Source organism: Takifugu flavidus, chromosome 15 (genome assembly GCF_003711565.1).
Source record: "Takifugu flavidus isolate HTHZ2018 chromosome 15, ASM371156v2, whole genome shotgun sequence".
Lineage (NCBI taxonomy): Eukaryota > Metazoa > Chordata > Actinopteri > Tetraodontiformes > Tetraodontidae > Takifugu > Takifugu flavidus.
In genome coordinates this window covers 14,101,329-14,125,826 of record NC_079534.1, presented here as the reverse complement: position 1 = coordinate 14,125,826, position 24,498 = coordinate 14,101,329, and the positions used below count along the sequence as shown (strand labels likewise).

The 24,498-nt window shown below is 49.5% G+C and overlaps 1 protein-coding gene and 1 long non-coding RNA gene across 6 annotated transcripts; both read left to right on the top strand.

The window, feature by feature from the left end:
* The first annotated feature begins 389 nt into the window (after nucleotides 1–389).
* On the top strand, nucleotides 390–22,903 carry LOC130538674 (tensin-3-like). Of its 5 annotated transcripts, none has more exons than XM_057056510.1 (27): nucleotides 390–693; nucleotides 5,844–6,011; nucleotides 6,099–6,149; nucleotides 6,219–6,341; nucleotides 6,433–6,497; nucleotides 7,311–7,394; nucleotides 7,966–8,078; nucleotides 8,525–8,585; nucleotides 8,674–8,749; nucleotides 8,836–8,965; nucleotides 9,197–9,262; nucleotides 10,017–10,118; nucleotides 13,747–14,922; nucleotides 16,972–17,129; nucleotides 17,207–17,336; nucleotides 17,423–17,506; nucleotides 18,126–18,246; nucleotides 18,322–18,866; nucleotides 18,947–19,033; nucleotides 19,121–19,252; nucleotides 20,270–20,362; nucleotides 20,809–20,886; nucleotides 21,021–21,098; nucleotides 21,188–21,356; nucleotides 21,475–21,543; nucleotides 21,637–21,666; nucleotides 21,782–22,903. In XM_057056510.1, the coding sequence occupies exons 2-27, from the start codon at nucleotides 5,862–5,864 to the stop codon at nucleotides 21,924–21,926; spliced, it is 4,116 nt and encodes a 1,371-aa protein (XP_056912490.1). In that variant the 5' UTR covers nucleotides 390–693; nucleotides 5,844–5,861; the 3' UTR covers nucleotides 21,927–22,903. The 5 variants fall into 5 exon arrangements, with proteins under 5 accessions (XP_056912490.1, XP_056912489.1, XP_056912488.1 ...); XM_057056509.1 differs by lacking the exon at nucleotides 390–693 and adding an exon at nucleotides 1,042–1,634 and having other exon boundaries at nucleotides 16,975–17,129; XM_057056508.1 differs by lacking the exon at nucleotides 390–693 and adding an exon at nucleotides 1,044–1,634.
* LOC130538682 (uncharacterized) lies at nucleotides 1,644–5,835 on the top strand. Its single transcript, XR_008953943.1, has 3 exons — nucleotides 1,644–1,875; nucleotides 2,097–3,914; nucleotides 3,988–5,835. It is a non-coding gene; the product is annotated as an uncharacterized LOC130538682 (long non-coding RNA).
* Nucleotides 22,904–24,498: the final 1,595 nt, after the last annotated feature.

Below are 24,498 nucleotides of genomic sequence, written 5' to 3'. Positions count from 1 at the left end.
GAACTCTTCTTTCCAAGATTGCCTGAGGAAAGACCCTTTGATTAAAGATGATTATCGATAATAATTAGCTCATGTACAGCCTGGATGCTCCCCATTAATGTTTTCTAAGAATATCTAAACCTTTTGAAGACTTTGTTCAACCAGAATGGAAGTTGAAACCTTCAACTAATTGCTGACATTTGTTCCAAAGTTGTGTTTTCTGTGGAAACCATTGCGTCTTCTTCCCATGAAGCGCTGTTGGGGGGGGGGGCGCCTGCAGGAGGAAGCGTGCGTGTGAGGGGTGAAAAGAGCGAGAACAAATGGAGGAGAGGCGGAGGGAGGAGGCCAGCGAGAGGGGTGGGAGGCGGGCTGGAAAGGGGGGAGGGAGCCGGGGAGACGGCCCTGGCTGGGAGGACTATCCCGTGCCAGGACTTGCGGCGGCGGCAGCCCCGAAGGAGACAAGTGTGCTGGGGGTCCCGAGCGGGAGAAGCAGGCGGCACAGACGCGTCCAGGTCCGCAGCGCAGGCTGAGATAAAGACGAGTAAGAGTCCGAGGAGAGGTCGCCGAGGTGGAGCAGAGATTCCAGCAGAGAGAGAAATGAGGCTGTCCGGCTGCATTAAGCCCGTGTGAAGAGGCTCTTTAATCGGGACTCTTTCTCTCCCAGCGGCGCTGACGCACAAAGGACAACCAGGCAATCTTTCTCGGTTCGAAAAGGTAGGATTTCGGAACTTTTTCCGCACAAGAAACCACTTTTCTCCCTCCCTGCCTCCCTCTCTTCTCCTTTATCTTTTTTTTTTCTCAGCAAGTTGTTGATAGAAGGGTCGCTCCATATCCTTTAGAGCCAGGATCCCAGCCACGTCCCCCCGCCCTTTCCCCTCTGCCCAGAAATGATTTAAAGCTTAAAGAACAGGGCACTGCTCTCTGTAGGCTGTTTACTTTGGCTCTGTAGCCAATAAAACTCGGGATGTGTGCGCGTGCGCGTGCGCGAGAGTCTCTTCCTGCAGCCACTCAGTAAAGGGAGTCATTCAAACACAACAAGAAGAGCTTTTTCGTGCGTGTTCTCTGGGCCCCGGCCCCGGCCCTGACCTGGACTCTTCAAGGCTTTAAACGTGATGCCCTTTAATGCCGTAATTCTGGCGTCCTGGGCTTTAATGGTGCCGGGGACCCTCTTTAATGTAATGTGAACCACATGGGGGAGACTTTTCTGCTTATTGTGACATGATGGGAACAATCACAACAACTTTGGCTCTTCTCAGCCGCGCGGTGTTCCTGACCCGGGGAGCATCCACGGGCATCCTCGCATCACGGCAACCCTCCGCCCCGACAGTCCCGCCCTTTTCTCCGCTTGGAACCCGGGGACACACCTGCTTTTACACCCACCAGCGCACCTTTCTTTCAAGCCTCGTAAACCACGCAGGTTTTTCTGAGCGTCACGCGGACTGAGCTCTTTCAAGATTAGCTTTAATTACAGACCCACTGGGGCAAGAGGAATATTCTTGAACTGGCAATTAGAGCTGTTTTTGGTGGTTCTGTTTGGAGGGCAGAGGCATTTGTACGATATCTGGCTCTGGAGGCCGTAGGAGTACACATCACAAGCTGTTTTTGTTCCTGGTTACACAAGGACCAGGCTCCTGGTGATGGTGCGGTTTGGACAGGTGGGTTGGCACAGAGTCGGAATTGTGTACTGTAAGCAGGACATTGTGCTCTGACCCCGGGTGAACCAGCATGGCCCGAGCGCACGTCGTGACCGTGGTTCCTGACGTGTGAGAGCCATTAAAGGGAAAGAAGCAGAAAGGAGGAAAGAACGGCGAGAAAGAGACGGGCTGAATGAGAGTGAGAGTCGGAGCGTAAATCCATTTTGAAACACATTCCGCCGTGACCTCGGGATCAAAAACGGTAATTAGGGGGTGCTTTTAGGAGCCCAGAGGGCTCTTTAAGATTCGCTGGGAGCCAGGGCTGTCATTTTTATCCCCTTGAAAATATCTCCTTAAAACGTGGGACAAATACATGTTGGACTGCTGCGGCCACTAAATAAACCTGCTAAAAATACCGACCCCCCTCCCCCCACTTACATTGTGGCTTTTTGAAAATAGTTCTCATGCTTTTGTTTATTTCAGCTCTCCTGCGATGAAAGGGTGTCAGAGCAACAGTGCAAACACACAGAGAGGCTGGCAGGAAAAAGCCAAAATAAACTGTGGCTTTGTCCCTCCCGGAGCCCTTCAACCCATGACTGGCAGACGCGAGGACCTCTGCGGAACGAGGCCCGTGCCAAGAATGGACACCAGGCGCTCGGGAAATGCGTAGCCGAGGCGTTCCGCGGGTATTAGATGGGAATTCTGAGCAGCAGCTGAGCTCAGATAAAAATGGCGTCATCTGATAGGACATGAATAGCTTTTTTCACGTGCTGGTGCGACAATCTAACGTGGTTAAATGGAGCTAAATTGGCCTAACTGGAATAAAAACATTTAGTACCTTTGCCAGTTTAATGCGTCACTAATTGTCGGACCGAATTTCACGTCGAGTTTGGAGCGGCCACAAAATGCCGCTACGGAGCGTCGATCGTAAACTAGTCGCTGGCACCAGTGGGAGCAGTTGGGCTCGATTTGGGAGCGTGAACGCGGAGGGTGAGGGGCGCCTTGATTGCTTTCGTATGTGTGCAGCCAAACGGCGAGCCGGAGCCATCCTAATTTTCTTTTAAAAGTTGAGACTTTTTTCCCCTTAAGTGTCTCGGATTCCTTCGCGGGACACCGGGGGGTTTGGGGAAAACGGTCAAGTAAATCTTTCGTTTTGGATTGTCCCGATGCATGAAAGGACACGCTCCCTGCTTCCAGCCAAACTTTATTTCATTCATCGGATCGTGCTGCTGGCCAACAGTAAATCACTAATGGAAAATCCAGCCGGAGAGTCTGCAGACGTGTAGCAACCAGCCTCCTCGCATCCAAACACATTTGCTTGCTGCCACTTATGCAATGTTTTTGCCAACGTTTGCCACCCAAGCAGATCGGTCAAAGAAAATAATTAGTCACTATTTAAAGATTGGGCCATGTTTGGCCCCCTGAGGCCCGGCTCACTGTTCTTTGCTTCTGTCATCCGGAGGTTTATCTGTTTGGGCAAAATGGAAGTTTCCATTCAGCGTGGTGGAGGGAGTGGCTCCTGAAATAGAAACCCCGGCAATCCGACTGCATTTCTTTCCTTCCTCTGTTTGATTCATTTGTCTCTGGGGCTGTTGTGGCCAGATGAATGGAACGGCGCTTGGATCCAGTCCCGACTGACAGATCGTGTGTCTGCAGCACCCACGCAGCCCAATCAAGCTCTTACCTGTAGAGCGCAGAGCTGGGGGAACCAGACACACCCTAATCCCCCCAACATCCTGACCTCAGCAGGCCTGTTGCAGCTTGCCCGGCGGACCCGGCAGACCCGGGAGCGAGCTCTCTCCAAACCCTCCCCGCCTGCCCTGCTCCTCGGACCGGCTCTCACAGTGCCATGGGTGGGCTCAGGATTTGAGCTCCTTGGCACCGCTTACGCTGCCTTTGTGGGCTAATGCTACAGCTCAAACCAGGAACAAAAGCAGTCAGTGCAAATTAAAGACCAATTATCTTTAGTGCATGCTACGGCAAGTCGCCGGCGTTAGCTCGACTGACGAGTGGGGGGCGAATGAGGGGTCTGTTTGGTAACAGAGGCTGATTGCAGCACGACTGTGAAAGGAATATTGCAGTTTTGACAATAGGTGTGGCTCTTTTCATAACATTTTGGGGGAAAAGGACCGATTATAGCACAGATAATCCAGATTTGATGTTGGATTTTGTGCTAATCTCTTAACCTGGTTGCCTCCGTTCACTCTAATGGCTGCTTTGTTGCCTTTCTGCTTGAAAAATCTGCAGTTTGTTGATAAAGTCCTTGCTGAATCCCTCTCGTAGAAGGCTTTCTGTCATCAGGTGCAGACAAATTCTCTCAACATTTCCAGAAGAATTGGCCGTACAGCTCTGATCACATGATGTTTTTGCCCAGAACTCTTTGTCAACTCGTCTGGTTCACCTGGAGGTGAAGCGGCGCTGTTCCGGCCTCCAGTCCCCGGAGTTCTTTGACACTTCCAAAATATTGTGCAGCCCTTCTTCCATATCCTGGCCCCGGACATAAACAGACCTGAAGCACCGGCTCTGCTGTTCATAAATTTCCCACCAGTAAACACTTTTTCCACAGCGTCTCAGCTGAAACAGACCTTGCCGTTAATACCCCGACCCTCCTCCCCCTCCCCCCCACCACCACAATACACCCAGCCCTGCTTCCCCGAGGGATGGCTTCTTCACACACACGACCCTTTCATTCCGCTCTGAGGGTCAGTTTAAGCTGCGTTCGGGTTGTCCCTGCTTTATGGCTCCCTCTCCGGCCCCCCCTCAGACTGTTTTTCTGTAGCCTGCGGTCGTTGCGAACTCAATTGGCAGACACATTCTTCGGCCGCTGATCGTTTTAATCACAACAAACAACGGGTGACATTTAAGATGGCTGATGATATCTTTGGCAGCGGCAGGAATTTGTGTCTGTGCCTGCACGCCCGTCTTTCTGAAAGCTGAATCATTTATCAGGCTTCTCTGACGAACGTAGCGTTGCCACACGCGCGGTCGCTAACTGGCCTTTACATGCAGGGAAATTCTGCTTTAATCAAACCAGAACCGTTTGATTTAGATTGATATTAATGCTCTGAGTTTGGTGCATGCAGGGAATGTGTTGTACGAGGTAAACATAAAGAGAGGGACGCTTTTAATGGAAAAAGCTGTCAACACGTGTGATTGTGCACCACATTTGCTTCGCTAGCCCGACGGTGGTTGCTTAGCAAGCTCAAGGTTGGTAAACAGCAGAAAATGTTCGCAAATGGAAACTTGAATCGTTAACTTCAACTTCCTGGGAGGCCTGGCTGCAGCACAGGAGCTCCAGCAGCTGTCTGAGGGGAAAAATAAAAGGGCATCTGTGAGCAAAGGTGTTGAACTGACTATAAAGTAGGCAGAGCCCCATATGGGCAGGGAAATGTTGGGATAAATGTGTAGCATGCACAAGTTTAGCTTGTCACTTCATGACAGTAAGGTTATTCTGGGCTTGATCAAACACATCCAACACAACTGACCTTATATAATCCTGTTATATCGTCACGCCTGATTTGAACTCTCTGATTTTGATATATTATGAAACTAATCTTCAGCGTTTGCGTAATTTGTTGGCGGAAAGCGATTTGGCAGCTTTTTCCATGCTAAAATGTCTTGCTTTTGTTCTGGTTTCTACTTCCTCGTCACACCGATATTCCGCAACAGACTGGGAACAGAACCAGCTCCGTCGGGGTCAGATTCTGTCCCTACTTGTGAGAGAGGCCGTCCGTTGACCGTCACAGGAAGGCGGCCGGCAGCGCACACACAGAGATGACTAGATAAGAGAAGCGGTCCGTCCGTGCGCTGGTATGAAACAGGCGCGCTCTTGGCCACCGCTGCAGGAAGTGCACGGCCATGAGGTCACAGGGGAGCACCATCGCTGAGGGATTTGCTGCAACTGGTTCCAGCCAGACCTCACTGTGGGATTTTGTTTTTTGTAGAACAGCGGTCGCTAGATAGCCGGTGCACTGAGCCGTGGATATCAACGAAGGTCCTCGAAACGGCGTTTCTTCTGAAGCACAACAATGATTGTGACGGTTTCTGAGCAAACAAGACGCCCACGGTCAGACAGTTGGGTGATTCTAGGCAGCTGTCCGCCACAGTTGGATACGGTGATGAAAGCTGCGGACTTTGACCCTCAAATATTGACTCCCCCCGCTGACGGGGGGGGGGAGAGAGAGGGACGGGGATGGGTCAATGATGAAATGTGTCCTTTTGTTTCAACAGGAAGCCTCGAAATTCAAAATGGAGGAGGGATACGAGCTGGACCTGACGTATATCACAGAACGCATCATCGCGGTGTCCTTCCCCCGGGGCTGCTCCGAGGAGATCTACTCTCACAACCTGAAGGACGTCACTCGGATGCTCAAGTCCAAGCACGCAGACAATTACCTGGTCAGTGCTGGAGCTCCTCACCTGTGGCCTCAGGAGGAACTTTCTGTGTCATTGTTGCTGAAGTCCTCTGTTGTCCGTTCCCTCTAGATCATCAACCTGTCTGAGAAAAGGCACGACCTCACGAGAATGAACCCCAAGGTGTGTTTGGAGAAGGCGCGAGTGCAGGGGCACGTTTCTGTCCGGCTCTGTCTAACTCTGTGTTTTCAGACGCTGGATACAGGCTGGCCGGACATGCACGCTCCACCTCTGGATAAGATCTGCACCATCTGTAAAGCCATGGAGGGCTGGCTCAACGCCGACCCCCTCCATGTGGTGGTTATACACTGCAGGGTGAGCACACGAGGAACAACAAAACCCATTTGTTGCATTGTGTTTCCTGTATGCAGAATGAATCATTTCCTATCTGCTCGTGTGTCTTTAGGGGGGCAAAGGTCGCATCGGAGTCGTCATTTCATCCTTTGTGAATTTCACCGAAGTATCAGCGAGGTATCCAGCTGCCGCCATGCCTCATCTGCTCTAACGCTTCCCGGAATTGTGTTGTTTGCCCTAAAGTCTGGAGTTATCCGTCAGCAACGTTCCCAAATCTGTCTTTTTTTAACCCGCCCTCCTCTGAGCAGGAGTCCGGGAAAATCGCCTCAAAGGGAGACCGTGACCATGATTCAGCGCGTGTCGAGTTGCATGAATCAACAGGGAAACATGTGAGCTCCTGCAGTGGCTCCTGGCTACAGCGCTGGTATCACCGAGCCCGTTCATCGGGAATCCTCGGATCATTATGGGCCGAGGAAACCGAAACGAAAGAACTCTAAGAACCGTCACCCTCGCCGCAGAAGGCCTGGCCTTCGCTGTTTAGGCCCCGCCGAGGAAGCTCGCACATCCGCCAGGTGACTGCGGAGGGCGAAAGGAGGTAGAGGAAGAGATAGGAAAACAAAAGAGGCAGATTTACAGTGGGGGGGCGGTGGAGGGAGGGCAGCAGAGCTGTGAAAAGGCCTCAGCGCCTGTTGGTTTTAGGTCCCGTCTGAATGGCCGAGCTGTGCACACACTGCGCCCTCCCCCTGTCCTCGTCCCCCCCTCTGTGTTTACTTAGAGCTGCCATTCTCTTCCTCTCTGCTGGAATCCCCCGTCTCTCCGGTTACTTTCCCTCCCGTCCATTATGCATGTGTATGCATCCGTGCTCGCCTGTTGTCTCAATTTAAGTTGGGGTTAACAACACAATTCGACGATGGAAGAGCGTGAGAGTGCCGCGGCCCCCCCTTCGCACGACTCGTAATGACTTAACGCGTCTCTCTGTCTCCCTCAAAGTGCCGATCAGGCCCTGGACCGCTTCGCGATGAGGAAATACCACGATGATAAGGTCTCAGCGCTGATGACACCTTCACAGAAGCGGTAAGACCCCCCCAATTCAAGCTAGGCCCTCCTGTCTAGCTACGTGGGCGGTAAGACCCCCCAATTCAAGCTAGGCCCTCCTGTCCAGCTACGTGCTTTCTCTCTCCGCTGCGCATCCTCACCCCGGGCCCTTCTGGGTTCGCTGGACACCTTTGCGTTTCTCTGAAAGGTTTCTTGGAGCTTGTAATGGGAATCGGAGCTCCTGTTAACCTGGTGTAACCCTAACCTGGTGAATCACCGCCAGTCGTCATTGTTCGCACGACTCTCTATTGTCCCACTTTCCACCACATAGTTTTGTCCCCAGATTTGTGTGATATTGAAACATTAGGAACAGACACATGGCTACAGGATGTTGGCAGTTTTCCAGTGTGGCCGCCATAAATGCTAAAAAAAGTCACCGTAAAAGTACTGATGTTTACGTGGTGTTTTACTTAAAAATGACACCAATCTGCCTCCATCCCTTAAATTTGAAGCTAAAAATAGTAATAATATATGGTCACATATGATATCTTTTAAGGAAATGATAGGTAGTTGAATACTTTTAAGAGGACTTCTTGTTCTTCCACGTCAGGTACGTTTGGATCCTCAACAGCCTCCTCAGCGGCTCAATGAAGATCAACGCATCGCCCTTGTTCCTGCACTGCGTCATCCTCCACGGGATACCCAACTTCGACGCAGCCGGCGGTTCGTCTCATCTTGTTTACCACCACACACAGCTGCATCTGTAAATGGAGCTGAACTTGATGCCGCCACCACTGTAATAACACCAGCCAGACAGCCCCACATCAGAGGCGGGGCAGTAAACAAGTAGAAGTCTTATCTGGTCCCTTCACATCTTTCTCTTTTTCCCCCCCGATGCTCATGAAACCTCGGGAGGAGATGTTGGCCGGGGGGGGAGGGAGTCTTCTTTACGGGATCACAGTGAAGTTCTGGGAATTCACACATGCGATTGGCAATAAATTGCTGTTTTCATCACATTACGAAATCCCTTTTTCACAACAAGGGCTTATCACACTTGAGCGCCGAGCAAAACAGTCTGAAGTGACTCCGAATTCGTTACCTCACCACTAGCTTAAGGTCACGGAGGTCATTTAGGTTGAGCTATATTGATTTTTTATTTTTTTTTGCAGTTTGTCGTCCATATTTTAAGGTGTACCAGGGAATGCAAGCAGTGTATTCGTCTGGAATATAGTGAGTAGAGTCCTTCTTTTGCCGATTTTAGGGTGACTGGAGCGGATTTCCACTGACGGCTGATTCCGTACCGTTGTTTTTGTTTCAGTCACATCGGCCCAGGTCACAGAGGTCGTGTCTGCATCATCCTGGAGCCGGCGCAGCTTCTGAAAGGAGACATCATGGTAAAAAGAGCCACAAATTTATGCTTTCCGTGAATCCACCGCTGTTATACTGATGGCAGTTTTCGTTCTCTCTTTTTTTTTTATAGATTAAATGCTACCACAAGGGCGAATTAGCCTCCGAACGTGAAGTTATTTTCCGGCTTCAGTTCCACACGGGAGCAGTGCAGGGCTACAACCTGATATTTGAAAAAGAAGACATGGAGTCTGCCAACAAAGGTAGACTCGTCAAAGCCCCGAGAGACAGGTCTCGACGTGCAGCTGCTCGTTTACGGCAATTCCTCCGCTCCTCGCAGCTTTTCAGCTCAGTCTGGACTTCATTTAGAATTGGCGCTTTCAAACCAATAATTTTACTTTCCCAAACATGTTACGTGCGCCGAGAGAACCCGATTCCAGCACCATTCACCATTCTATTTCAGTAACGGCATTCCTGTGTGCTTTACATTCCAGATCCCAGATTTCCAGACTATGGCAAAGTGGAGCTGGTGTTCTCCGAGGGACCGGAGAGGATCCCAGGTAGATCGCTAACTCCTTGTTTGATTTGCTGGAACGAGAAGTAACTGGAAAAGCAGACGGTGTGCGTCTCCGTTATTTCTGTCCCCCTCCCCCCCGAGCCCTGGTGAGGAGGGATGTGGAATGCTGCAGGGTGGAAATGTAGTGTGAAGTGTGTGCTGACAGATGCCGAAGAAGCACAGCATGTGCTGCCCCACAGGAGTGCAGCTATGCTGGCCGTGCACGTGCACGTGCTCGTGCGTGATATTTTGTGTACGGCTGCTTGAACGTTTTTCAAGATGGTGCCTCAGCTATGCTAGTCACATTAGCCGAGTTTAGCTCAAAGACGGGATTCAGGTGAAAATCACTAATATTCCACCTCTTTTAAAGCCAAATAACTATCTGACACCTGATGTTTAGGAACATTTTGTCAATGGACTGAGACTAGCTGTCAGTTTCCGCCTTTAGCCGAGTGGCGCCTGGCTGGAGCGTCATCATTTCCTCCAAGAAGATATGAGACTGATGACTGAGACTGAGGCGTGTCGTGGAACTCACAGCAAAATACTTATTTTTTTCCCTGCTATTCTTTCAAAAATGTCTCAATTATATGCTGTCAGGCCAACTGCTTGCAGACTGTTATTACCTCATATTTAGAGATGCATCAGCAGGTTCTCCTCTCGTGTATATGGCGCGTTTTTCCTTTTAAAATAACAATGATGCAAAGTTGTGCTGCTCAGAAGTCCTGGATTATACTCCTGTCTTTTGTTTCTCGGCCCAGGTGCAGACCGATGGCAAAACGGGGCGGATGTTATTGTAGACTACAACACAGCAGATCCTCTAATCCGCTGGGACTCCTACCAGAACATCTGTGATGCCGAAGGTAGGCCTGCTCCTACATTAGTCACTCCATTCCTCAACCACTAAAAGGTGGTTGAAATTAGTCAGAGTTTGAGCGAATTACTCACTGAGCTGCTGCCTCCTCTGGACCTTTTCACTAACACACACCCTGTTTTGTTCCTGGGTTCCGCACTATCGAGGGACGGCAGTAGGATTGCTTTTACATTCGTCGGCTGGTTTCTGTTTTTTCGGTCACTGAAATGAATCGTGAGCGGCTCTTAAGTGAATCCTGGCAGGCTGGTACGGAAGCCTGCGAGAGACAGGACTTCTGTTATGTGAGCGAAGGAAACGAGGGCTGAAATGCATCTTCTGCCCTCACGGACAATGATGTTTTTGTGCCAAACGCAGGGAGGAGCGTCCTTGTGGGGAGCAGAGGAAGTGCGGCTTTCAAGCAATTCCCATTTTGTTGTTGGCGTCCATGAAAAAGCATTAAATGTCCCCCCGCGCACACACACACATACACATCTCACCCCCAGAGCCACCCTGTCGGAGCGTCCTGTCCTGGCCGCTGTTGCTCTGGGCTCGACCACAGAAGTCACAACAGCCTCCCAGAATAGAGCCGGATCGTTGTAGCGTTTAAAAACCAGATCCACCCTTTCCCAGAATTCAATGGGCTCAAAAAAAAAAAAAAACGAGCCGCAGTTTTATTTTCTTTTAAAAAAGCCCCCGTGGGAGCGCGTAGACTTACGCACACCTCGCGATACACAATAAAAGAAGGAGACTCACAATGGGAAATCTTATCAGAACAACAAATGAGAGTTACAGTTTTCTCCTACTGCCTCGATTCTGAAGCCTTAATGTGGGATGTTTACAGTGTTTCTCATGTAAACACGACATCCAAGTGGGAAGACTGGGAATTCTGCATCCACTTACCAGCTCCTGGCGGAATCTGTTTATTCACGAGAACTCGGTCAAGAGTAGGAAGTCAAAAAAGAGGTTTCCCACCAAAGTGCTAAAGTTGTGAAAAGAAAATCTAATTTACTTCAATGACTTTTAAGTGAGACTGTGTGTTTATCCTAATGCGAGTCAAATTAAAGGGATCGTTTGGCCAGAAAGGTTGTTTACTGTCGAAGTGTGGTGTGACTCTTGAAGGGGCTCGGATTGTTACGCCCCGAATATTTTGCTTCCTTCATCAACGTCCTCAGCCGGATGTTAAACTTAAAAAGTCCTCCTATTCCAGGGAAAACGACCCTGAGGCTGCGAGGCACTGCTGCTGTCAGCTCTTCTGTGAAAAGGAGAGAAAGACTCATAAAATCGGTGTTTTTTAACATAATACATGTGACGTAAGGATTCGATTTCTCTTTAAAAGACGACATTTTTCTCAAAATCTGCAAGATGTAGCTGATTATTAGCCGACAATGGATATGGGGCTGTAGCTTGACTTGACCATTGACCGTTGGTTGTCCAAGTGTCCACCAATAGAGGGTATTTGAGTTATTTATGGCTCAGTCAGTAGGGTAGTGGCTAGTTCTCTCCAATAACTTGTACATTTAGCTAGTTAAATAAACACGTGTGTGGATTGTGCCATTAGCCAACCTGTGCTATGCTGCTAGTGTGTGTGTGTATTGGTCAAAGCGTTGAACACACTCCTGCAGCCGTAACACGTGACTGAGGGGGGTCGTCCGCATTTAAGAACGTGGGACTAGGCGGAAAGTGCGCACATTCAAAACGCATGTAGGAGCTTGTGAAGAGGAAGATGATGCATATCATCATCATCAACATGCTGTCTTGTCATGGTTTTGGCATTCAGGAGGTGCAGAATGGTAACTCAGGAGGAATGGAACTGTGCTTTTAATTACCTAGTTAAATACGTCCAGGTCTCATCCTGTGTACTGAGAGAAGATGGTTTCGTACCACAAGTGGAGATGATGAATGCTTGTTGTGAAAACGTGGACATTTTCCCCCCAAAGTTCGAGCATATTTGGTTAACCAGACGTCGGTTTGGTTGCTGGCGTAAACTTGGGAGGTGAAACACTTTCAAACAATTGTCAAAACCCATAATTGAGTTTACAGCACATCTGCTGTGTGCGGATATCGTACGTAGTCAGAGGGAAAACAACTCACAAAAATCGCCCCGAGCAACAGGTAGATGGCAGCGATTGTTTGATGAATAAGTGCCTGTTTTACGGAGTGAAAAAGTCTGGAGGTGCAGGAATGTTGTTTTCATTCCCTGCTCCTTTCTGAGACTGTCCTCTCTTTTCATTCTTTCTCTCTATTTTTCCCACTCTTTTCTCCCAAGTGGGGTAGTCCCCTCATGCCCAGAGAGGGGTCGGGTTACCGGTTTCCTTTGCCCCGCCTCTGCCCCTCAGCCCCGCCTCACTTGTTTACATTCCTCTGCCCTTATTTGGAGATCTCAAGGTCCCCCCCCCCTGTGTGGAGTGCAAACACTCACCTCCTCTGCAGAGAAAGAAAGCAGGGCCAACTCATTGGAACTCTCTTGTTCTGACCCTGACCAGCGTCTGCTGGGTGAAAGCCATGTCCATTCGTGGGTGGTTCGGTTGGGCCTTGGCCAGGACCATATTTCTGGCTGCAGCACTGAAGGTAAAAGATTTTTTCGTGTTGAAGCAAATTCGTTGCCGTGATTGTGGAGGGAGGAATGAGACACGGTTGACAAGGCAAGGTGGCTTGTTTTCTTTGAAGAAGGGTGTTGGGGGGTGGGGGGCATCTCGCTTGCACGCACCTTGCCTGAAGGAATGTTACGGGAAGGATTTGTTAGGGGAGAAAACTCCCTGTGGGGCTGACCCATGAACAAGGCCTAGACCACTCGAGACGATACAGGATAAAATATTTGTGTTAAGTGGTGCACACGGGAGCTTTGGGTGGCGAGGAGGTGGAGGGGGGGGCAGCATTTACCAGATCAGGTCCTGTGGTCACACTTTGACTGAAAGGCAAGTTCTTAAAGCGGAAGTTTAAGAGAGGAGGCTAGGAGTCATGTTCCAGCTCTTTTGTTGAGGAACAAGGAGAACCACGGCAAAACGGCGAGCTTTAGCTCATGGGGAGGGCACTCATGTGCCCTTTTCACCATTTTGCCCTTGGCCTGAGATTTCCTTCGTTTTCTCTTGTGATTTGATTTGAAAGCTCCTCGCAAGATGACCGCCTTCCATGGCTTTTCTTTCATGGGCTTCAGGTTGTTTGGACATATGCTGGGGGTCAGGGGGGCAAGCGAAAGGGAGCAGGGTGGCTTAATGGCAGCAAGGTGAGGAATGCAGGGGTCAGACCAAAGACCTGCTGCAGGCATGTGCAGCGGGCTAGACATCTTTTATAGTCCCTGGCTATGAGGAGCACCTTTGTCTGCTGCACACTGGGCATACTCTCGCACCTGCCCCCCCCGGAGATGTTGACAATTACTGGGATATCTTTGTGTTTTAACCTTCGCCTTATGCATCTGATTAGGAGGATTTTGACTTAACTTTAGGGAAATAATTGACTTTCCTTTCCCAACTAATGTCCTTGTTTTGGTAGTCTTAATTCTTGTTGTGTCTAAATGCTGTTTTTGTCAGGTTTGTTTGTTTCTGTGGTCTTGTGTCGTCTCTGTGAGTCCCGTGTTACTCTGTGTATTTGTGCCCATACCAGCTGTCTGTATGAAGTGCTGCATTTCTTCTATTTTGCAGCACCACGCTCTCAAGGCCTAACCCAAGACAAAGTCTCTAGCAAGCAGAGCCCCAGTGGAGGCGAGGGCACACTTGGTCGAGGGGCGTGCCCGACGTCTGCCACCTCCAGTCCTGACCACAGTGACCACGCCCTCTCCGTTAGCAGTGACTCGGGTTTGTCGAGCACTTCCTTGTGGGCGGAAAAACCTGCACCTGCTGTGGCATCTGTGACAACCACGGGGACCATCAAGCCGAACCAAGGACCTAGCCAGCAGGAAAAGGTCGAGCTAAAGCGGCTTTTAAGCGGCTTCGGACTCGAGGGCCCTTCAGCTGGAGAAATGGACGACCGAGGTCCCAGAGTCGGCATCCAGCAGATAGTCCCAGCACAAGTGCACATCAACGGCGACCCCAGACCCAGGGAAAGAGAAACAGACATCCTGGATGATGAGATCACCGCAGGTCACGATCTTCGGAGCGTGGACAGTTTAGGGACTTTATCGTCCTCCTGCCACAAGAGCAGTCAGAACTCCCTGCTGTCCGATGGCTTTGGGAGTCCTGGAGTAGAGGAGCAGCAAAGCCAAACCCAGCACTACCCAGCCCCGCATGCAATGGAGGAGTATGAAAGAGCCTACGCAGAGGCTAGAAGAGGCTGTCTGACCTCCAGGAGCAACTCCGTGGCCTCAGCTAATCCCAGCAGTGCTTCCGTGGGCAAGCAGCATGTCTACAGGCAGGGGAGCTATTCCACACAGTCCTGGGTTCGACAGCAGCAGATGGTTGCAGCTCAGCAGTTCATCTACATGCCTGAGAACGGCAATGAAGCGGAGGTTTTTCCAGGGAACAAGCAGGGGAGCAGTCTGTCCAAAGCCGGCCAGTCCACCGAACCAACAGGCACCACTACGGACATGACCAAAGACGCTCTAAGAACCAAGGTGCCGCACAAGGATCAGGCCACCCAGCTGAACAACAACAACAACAACAAGTGTGACGAGGAGTTCAAATCTCTGACGTTGGATATCGACAACTCCATCGACCAACTCAATCAGCTGATCATGGACTTGGACCCCACGTTTGTGCCCCTGTCAGGCCTCAGCTCTTCCGTCAAGAGGAACGGCGTTAGCAGCTCCACTCCCAAATGCTCGAACGGCATCAATCTCAGATTTGAAGAGAAAAACACCCCGAAAAACACGCAAGAGACAGGTAAGCTAGTCAGACAGTCTGGGTGTGGTGATGCTGGTGCTGGTAGTGGTGGTGGGGCTGGCTTTTTTGGAAGCACGAAATGTGTGACAGTTGTGATCAAAGAGAAGCTTTTCACACACGAGCGACTCAACATTTAACGGCCACACTTGTAACCCTCGAGTTGTTTTTCTCCGGCTGCGTGGGCTCCCGACACCGTTCTGCCTCTCCCACCTGGCGTGTTTTAGGAGCACAAATAGCAGGGTTGTTGCCAGGTTTTCAGATGTTTTCAGCATGTTTCTGAGAAAAGTGCACAGTCCAGACTTGCCTGCATCTGGCTCCAGGAACAGTCCGGTACACAAAGAGAGTGTGTCCTCTCGTCATCAACCGCTCTTTCTTGGCATTTGGTTATAGAAAAAAACCTTTTTTAAAAATGTCTCTGAGACATCAGCTACTTATTATTCAGTGTAAAAGTATTTTTAAGCATTCTCTGTGTCTAATTGAAGCAACCTCTTAAGGTTACAGTCTTTATTGTGGTTTCATGGCTCTGTCCTTTAAAATTAATGCTTTGATTGTTGTTGTCTGGTGTGTTGTGTAAATAGGGGATATGCAGCCTAGTGGCAGCCAATATTCCTTGGAGATATTTCCACTTTGTTCGTGTTCAAACTTATCCCGGAGCCACCTTCAAGTCTACACAAACACTGTGTGTGTGTGTGTGTGTGTGTGTGTGTGTGTGTGTGTGCTCATACCAGCAGGTTTTCATAGAAGTATAAAAGCTGTCCACATTCCAGCAGACATATGTGGACACATTTTTTTATCGTTCAAATCTTCTTGCGGTTAAACGCGGATGTTTCTGGACTCTTGGTTCTTTAGAGGTGTTTGTCCGCAGTGTGTGCAAACCTGCACGTTCACGTGGTTTCAGTGAGCCGAGCGTTTGGGAGGCCCGAGGAATTTTGGAAGCAGGAACACGCGAGCCTGGAGGCGGCGTTTTCTCCCCCATTAGGCGACTGCAGCCTGCCTGCCAGTCTGTATCGTCTACACTCGAGCGTCTTTCCAAGAAGCAAACCCTTTAGGCTATCATGTGACATGATGTACATGTATATAATATTATACATTGTTATTATTTTGTTACTTCAGAACAGGACCAAATAATATTTAATGGCGTCGCATAACTTTGAGGTGTTTAATGATTAATATCGATGTTTTTTTAGGATTGTATATTAGCTCGGTGCTGTGAGAACCCAGGCATGAGTTAGGGAACATGAGATTTATCTGAGAGAAGACATTCTTCACCATAGTTTTATCTCCAAAACCTGGGAAATTCACCCAGTAGAGGGGGGTTGCTCCGAGGGTTAAATACTCTGCTCTTGCCTTTTGTATGAACAAGCCTCTTTAAGAATTGAAGCAAATTGTACTCCGTCTGCAGGCTAATAGAATTGTTCCGCAGCACACGCTGCAGATCTATGGGGGCAGGTGGGGGTTCGGTTAGCATCTCTCTTGTCTCACCTGTTCAGACTTTATTTTCACTTTTCAAAATTCTTGCCCTTCAAACTACCTCCTTCCTACACAGGCTCGTTATACATTTACCACGCGGAGTTAGTTAGCCACCTCTTCCACTTCCTGCCAGCTCAATTATTCTCTAAAAACAGCTCATAGTAACAGATAGCTTACATAAACCTCGCAGTGCATGTGTGCAGAAACAATGCCAGGTATGCATGACAGGGTGGTCTGGGTCATCCATACTCGCCACAGACAGAATGACTAACCATCGGCAGCATTAGCACCCGGCCTATTAGCATTCTTCAGGGCAGAGGGGTCGGACCTTGCTCAAATTAACACTTCGGTGCTAAGTGGTAACACTCTTCAGAGTAGTCACAACACTGAGCCCCCCCACATAAACACACCCCCACGCCTTCCAGACCACCAACCAGACCCCTGGCGTTCCTCAGCTGTCCTCTGAAGGCAGCGCTCTGCTCCTCCCGTTTAGGCTGATTTCGTTTTATTCATGCACTCATATTTTCTTAAATTGATTATATATGATACATTCCTGTTCTTATTCATGTGTCTATCCAGCAGTCCAGTCCGGCGATGGGAGGGTGGGTGTCAGTCGCTCTCTGAGTCGCCAAGGAAGTGATGTCACGGACCATCCGGGCTTCCGTAGCTCGGGTTGGGTCGGGCCAGAGGAGTATAGGAGCCAGCGGACGTACTCGCCATGCCTGCCTCAGTCTCAGGTATAAACTGTGTGTTTGTGTGAAATTTTGTGCAAAATGTTGTGCTCCTCTTTATTTGTGTGTGTCTTTATTTCCAGCATCACCTGTTCAGGGGCGACAGCACTGAATACAGGCCTCTCGTACCAGAGGTGGACAGTGGGGTCGAGGCTGGGAGTGACATGACTCCGCCCACCCCCGCGTTCCCCATCTCTCCACCGACACCTTACGGTAGAATCAACATTCCATATATTATTATCTGGCTTTCTGCACGTATTTTTTAAACCCGACTGTCTTTATTTTGTTGTTTTTTTCAGTGAAAAATTTGTCAGAGTTGAGCCAGTTTAGGCAAACTCCATCTCCCAGTCAGCAGTCCTGCGGGGGCTACAGAACAGGCCACGGTAGGAAAGCCCGAAACACCTGAGCTAAAGAGTATTGTTTCCAAATAATTTGGGATCCACAAATCCTTTTCCACAATAGGGATACAAAGAGGTAATATTTTCCTGTCAGCTCCCACATTGTGAAGAATCCCCTCTTGTTTTTGGTGTGTGTGGTGACCTGAGCACGTTCTTAGACAACAGAGCCATTTCTCTCTTCTTTGGAAAGATGAAAGCTCTTTTTTGTTCACACACCCCAGCTCTTCTTATTTTTGCATCAGCATCTGCGGTCGGTCCTTTCATGCATTCATTCCTCGCTCGGTTTTCATCAAAGCGAATTATAGAGCACGGCAAATTGTTGCAAGGCCCTCGTACGCATTTACATGCGCTCCCGCCCTCCTTTGTAGTCCCTCAGACATCTGAGGGCACTGCATTCTGTCTCCGGGGTTACTGTGGGTTAGGGCCCGTGACGCACAAAACTCCCCCCCCCCCCCGCTGAAGCGTCAGTGTGAAATCTTTGCTGTTTAATGAACTTTTGAACACTCAGGTCTTCATTAAATTCATTTGTCATCAGACCACAAATGTACTGAGATGTTAGGCACTCGTCCAGCTGTTTAGACCTGTTCTCCTCACTCTCTCCCAGAACCATGTGGATATCCGGAGGTGATCAGTCACGTTGGAGTCGACAGTTTAACAGACTCCTCCGTAAACCGTCACAGAACGCTGAGTGCCTCTGGTGTGGGGGCCCTTCAGAGGACAGAAAGGTAGTCGGATTTATGACTGTGATAGTGGAATGTGAACGTTTCAAAAGCGTCTTTGCTGGATCTGTTTTTACCTAGTTCCTCCATGAGCCCACCATGGCCAGAACATCCATCCCTGAGCTGCCAGGCCTCTCTGGGCACCTACGCCTCCTCCTCCAGGCAACCGCTGCACCACTCCCTGTCACTGGACTACAGCTGTCACCCCCCTCCCCTGCACCACCCTCACGTCCACCCTGCCCCCAACGCCCACAGCTCTCCCCGTAGCAGCCAGCGGAGCCGCATGGCTCGGTACGCCCTCAGCCGCAGTCCGGCTCCGAGCTTCGAGGAGCAGGAAGACTCAAGCCCGGGCTACGGCACCGATTGTGCCAACCCCACCATCCAGCCGCTGGGGAACGGGAACATGGACAGAGACCTTTTGGACGGGCAGCTTCCATCGCTCCTGCTGCCCCCGCATCTGCCCGAGAAGAAGCGAGCATCAGACGGGGAGCATTCCTTCAGGACAGCGTCTCCATCCCTGAGTGGCTTCTCGAGCCCCCACAGCGGGAGCTCTTTGAGTATCCCCTTCCCTAATGTTTTGCCTGACCTCTCGTCTCAGATGTCAGGAACAGCCTCGCCTCTGCCCGGTAAACGTCTCATTCATGTCACGCGCTTTCCTAACTGCTCACAAATGCATCCAAGACCCTGACAGATGTGTGTTTTCCAGATGTGCTGGCCAGCAAGCAGGTCACAGTAAAATTTGTGCAGGACACGTCAAAGTTCTGGTACAAGCCAGATATCTCGAGGGATCAAGGTGTGTGTGTGTAGCAGCTAACAGAAATAATCCAATCAGCAGTTTTACACCAAAGAGCCACGTTAAAATTGTTTTTCTCTCCTGCAGCTATTTCAGTCCTGAAGGACAAGGAGCCCGGCTGCTTCGTTATCCGTGACAGTCATTCCTTCAGGGGGGCTTACGGACTGGCTATGAAGGTGGCGACTCCTCCTCCGTCAGTTCTCCATCAGAGCAAGAAAGGTAGCTTCTTTTGAGTCGTCGCTGATATAATCTTTTTGCTAAATAAGATCCACTTACCTGGGTTGAACCCGGCAGAGAGAACGCAGGATTCTAACATCACAGCCACTATTCAAAATCAGAATTGGTTTGAATATTTTGGTAAATGGTTGCATAACCGGCGACGTTAGCATAGCTTAGAATAAAGGAGAGCAGCTCCTGGGCCACTGGACCAGGAGGCGGGGCTACTTCCTCACATCCTGGGAATAACACATCCCACACAAAACCGTCTCTGGTTACAGACGACTGTACTCCCCTGCGTGCTGGAACATGAGAATGCCTCCCTCTGTTTTCGTGTCAGAGCTCCTCAGTCCATGTTTCTCTCCTGGGCATCATCATGAAGAAGCCACACAGACCCCATTTTCTCCTGATCTTAGATGTCCAGCTAATGTTTCACCACCAAACAATAGATGCGCTGGTCCACAGAGCGCCTGGGCCGATCCCGTGGCGCTCTCCTGGGGAGCTCTGTGACGGTGGGATCCAGCAGGCAGCTCGGTTGCTGTTGAGCACCGTGGGGAGACGGTTCAGATGTGGACGAAGAGTCGCACATCTGGACTCAAACTGGACCGTTTACGGTTTATTAACTGTGAAAGCCACCACACCGGGAGGGCCCCGACCAGACCACCGCTGCGACCCGTCCTCAGGTTTTATTCCCTTGCTCGCACCTGCCCTTTTGTTTTGCCACGGACCTCTTTGTGGTCCGATGGCACCTGTGCTGACATCATGACACGCTCTTTGAGCTCAGGGCATTGTGGCTCCTCGTAAGTGTGAAACGTAAGCCACCTCAAGGTGGGAGCCTGTCTGCCAGCTTTTGTGTCGGTGCATTCCTCGTGTAGACTCCTCCTGTCCCCTCAGAGGAGCCCCTTCGGATCATCATCCCATGAATCTGTGGAGGGACAGAATGGAGGGATTTCATGTTTCACGTGAGAAAATATACACAAATATATCGCCTCACCAATTTCCTTCCTATTTTCCACTCAGGGGACATGTCCAATGAACTGGTCCGCCACTTCCTGATCGAGTGCACTCAGAAAGGGGTCCGCTTAAAGGGTTGCCCCAACGAGCCTTACTTTGGTGAGTTTCCGCCCTCCTGGAACATGTTTTCACTCTTCGGTTCCTGGTCCACCTACTCCACGTAGAGTGCTGCCCTCTAGTGGTGTGTTGTGACTCCTACCTCATGCTGCTGGCGGCTGTTTTGGTTCAGAGGGAGATTAAGGGGCATTAGCGTATCCGCGGCGTGCCTGTGGTAACCATAATGACGCTGTTTTTTCTATCACGACTTGTAGCTGCATGTGATTCATGCTCAGGTGCCACCAGGTGTATTCATCGTTCTTTTACTGTAAATCTTCTGGTTTATGTCTGCCGATCTGAGTTTCAGAGCGTTCTAATTTCTTTGCAGAATTTACTGAACTTTTAACCAGTTATCCCTTCTTAGATGCTTAGAACCAGATGCTGTTGTTGGATTAACTGACAACACGTCCCGGAAATATTCATCGGGAATTCATTGTATTGTCTTCCAGGAAGTTTAACCGCGCTGGTTTGCCAGCACTCCATCACTCCATTGGCCCTGCCCTGCAAACTCATCATACCTGACAGAGGTAAACAGCCCACACCCAGCAGCAGACTTGATTTCCCAATAAAGGTTACTGAGGGTTTGTGGTTGGGGCTGTGCAGCTACCAGACCGCCAGGCTGTTTCTTTGATGTCTTTGATGTCTTTCTTTCTGCTCAAAGATCCTCTGGAAGATGTTGTGGAGACTACCTCGCCATCAGTCACCAACTCTGCTGCTGAGCTGCTCAAACAGGGCGCAGGTAATTAGCCCGTCCCCGATAAACATCATAAATCCGCTTCACGCCACCTTAATTGAGCTAAACGGTTGTTTGTTTGCGTGCGTCCGCAGCCTGTAACGTGTGGTACCTGAGCTCCGTGGAAATGGAGTCCCTGACAGGCGTCCAGGCGGTGCAGAAGGCCACCACCATGACTCTGAGCTCCAACCCTCCACCCATGTCCACCGTGGTCCACTTCAAAGTGTCCTCTCAGGGAATCACCCTCACTGACAACCAGAGGAAGTGAGTAGCGCATGTCCTCAGCTCTCACTGTTACTCACACGTGTTTGAAAACAGTTTTAAATGTTGAACTCCTCCCAGGGAGCCTTTGGTCACCAAACCTCTGCCTGTCTCCCTGTAGGCTCTTCTTCAGGAGGCATTACCACGTCAACACCGTCATATACTGCGCGTTAGACCCTCAGGACAGAAAGTGAGCGTGAACTTCAGCAGCGATCACGGATCTGCAGGCGGAGATAAACTGATAAAAATAATCAAACTTTATCCTGTTTTCTGATGTTCCCAGGTGGAAACGGGAAGGCTGTACTTCAGCAAAGTAAGTCACATGATTACTGTGGTGCCGAGTGGCTCACTGGAACAGACAGTAGTGACAGTATGTTGTCGAGGGAGGAGACGGCGCCCACGTTAAGTGCTCTGCTTCGCCTCTGCAGGATCTTCGGCTTTGTGGCGCGGAAGACCGGCACCTCCACAGACAACGTGTGTCACCTGTTCGCGGAGCACGACCCGGAGCAGCCGGCGAGCGCCATCGTCAACTTTGTTTCCAAGGTGATGATCGGCTCACAAAAGAGTAAGTAGGCTCGAGAGAACGCCTGGACAGACTGAAACGAGGAGGAGGAGCAGGAGATATGGTGGTGATCTATAACCACTGATCCAAACTGGATCCCATTCGTGACCACCTACCAGCGCATTCATGATGTCTCTTATGTAAAAACAATAATCTGCTTCTATTAAGCTGTTTTTATTTTCCTGAAAAGAAGCAAATTAAGCATAAAAACATGAGAAATGTCTGAATATATTTACCAGCTTACAGCTCAAATGTCACATGTTTTAATCACATGACAGGCTTGACAAAGATTGTACTTCTTTTGAAACCTATTCTGTTGCATGTCAGGGTTTTCCTCACGTTTATCCGGCACAGATTCTGTTGATGCTCTTAACATTTATAACGTTGTAGAATATTTTGGACATGCCGTTTAGTAAATGTAGAGTTTGGACTCCACTATATGCAAAGCCGCGTGTAGGACGGCCACATTTTATCTATGCAATGCAAATTTCTATTTTTTTAAACTGCAGCGTGCACGAGGCCCTTTTGATCCTCCTTGTGCATGTGGTCCACTTCTAAAGCTGTCTGTGACATTATGATGAATCGGGCGTGCGATGGACTTAAAAAAACCTAGAAATATTTGAATATTTAAGTTTTATTCTGTCCTCTACTGGGCCTGGACGGCAGGAGGGTCCCAAACAGCACCGCAGGACTGGCTCAGACACGTGTCCCTGCTGTCCTCACAAACTGGCTGCTACTAAACCAGTGCAATCGTCTGTTTGGGACAGTGGTTTGACCCACAGAGCGACCCCCAACCATCTTTCCAGCTCCATCTGATGTTCATATCCATTATGTATACAATTCTTAACATGTAACCATGAGCTATTATCTGTACCTCATATCTTATCTCATACTGTGTATAACTCGCTAGATGTGAACACTATTTGTACTGTATATGGATATTGTATTGATTAATGTGTTCTGTAAATAAACCAAATCAAACTATTAACTGATGGTGGTGATCCACAGTTTATGATTATTTTATTTCGTAATACCAACTGGAGGAATCTCCAGCGTGCTCTGCTATGTTTGGACAGTAGATTGGGCGGCCATTTAATCTTATTTGCATAATTTACGTCACAGTAAAAAAAACAGTCATTATTCCCCATTAGGAGCCTCCCTCTATGCTCGTGGTGATATTGAAAAAGCCATCTCTGCATTATTCTAACCCTTTGCAACCGTTGCTACGAGTTGTTTTATATCTGCTTCTCCACGGAGTCGCTGCGGCCTTTAACCAGCAGAGGGCAGCACTAACACAAGCCACTCGGACCTGCGGGAGGGTGGAGCGGGGTTGTGACGTGGCAATAAACTCCCGAGACTGCAGCTCTGCGTCAACAGTAACGACGAGAAGGGATGGGAGAGGATTACGCATCCGTCACATGTTTTTTTTTAAACACGGTGCTTTTTTCCCCCCTGCGGTCCGACATAGGTTCTCTCGTTAAATGAGCTTTTTAACCTGCTTTCATGTCCGGACAGGTCGCTCTGATGCTGCTGAGAGGGAATAAAGTTGCAGAGAGGAACGCTGTAATAATTCAGACCCCTCTTCCTCCCCCCTCCTCCTCCTCCGCTCACCTCTGTCCCTCTGCAGGTGGTGAAAGTGAAGAATTCCCGGGGAGGGCAGGAAGGAAGTGGAGGTCCAGGTGCGACGGCTGCACCGAGCCCACAGACGCGTCTACCACTGTTATTTAGGAATTTAGGGGAAGTCCTGGGATGTGAGCAACGCAATCGAGTGAGGGGGGGTCAGAAACATGATATTTCACGCACTGATGCAGTAAAATGTGATGGAAATGGAGCTAAAACAAATTGATGACGTAAAAAAGTATTTAAAAAAAATAGATTTGTGCTTATTCCTGATTGTAATCCTGGTAGTTGCCAGTGAGCCCTGCTAACATTTCAGCCCACTGCTATTGTGTTGACTCCCCTGACCTGAGCAGGGACCCATAATGGAGCGTAATTAAGCCTGTCAGATACAGTGTGTGTCTTCACAAACAGCCTTTCAATGCAGCTTCACCCATTTGAAAAAGGCCTGTTCTCACTCAGGCCAATCAAGCGCCACTTTGTGCATAATGTTGAGGTGAAAGGCCCCGTTTACCAGGTTGATGGGACTCATTCTCCTCCTCCTTCCTCAGCCACTTAATTAGTGAGGCACGGCTCATCTCTTGCCCCTCTGGGGCAGAATAGAGGCTGGGGTACAAAAATAGAAAGTGAGTTCTTGGATGGCTGCACAATTTGAGGCTCCCATTCATTTCTATTTTCCTCCTCTTCGGAGATTAATGGAGGACATTCACAGCACGTTACAGTGGTGGTGGAGCTCAGGTCTAGACAGCACCCTGGTCAGGGATTCACCCAAAAATGTGTGTCACAGGGGCACTTTTTGATGTTTCTGTCATATACTGCATTTTTAATCTACTTTTAAACCTACTGTCCATTCAATAACTCCTTTTGTCGCATTTGTAAGGTCTTAATTATCTTAAATAAGTGAATATCTCAACAACTGAAGGGTCGTAGAGGAGCTGAACTGAAGGATGTTCAAGTCACAAATAA

Bases quoted from the DNA above. Each gene is read 5' to 3' on its own strand.
- LOC130538674 (XM_057056508.1), top strand. The intron at 6,342-6,432 runs GTGAGCACACGA...GTGTGTCTTTAG, and splicing joins TGGTGGTTATACACTGCAGG to GGGGGCAAAGGTCGCATCGG. The intron at 21,357-21,474 runs GTGAGTAGCGCA...GTCTCCCTGTAG, and splicing joins CTCACTGACAACCAGAGGAA to GCTCTTCTTCAGGAGGCATT.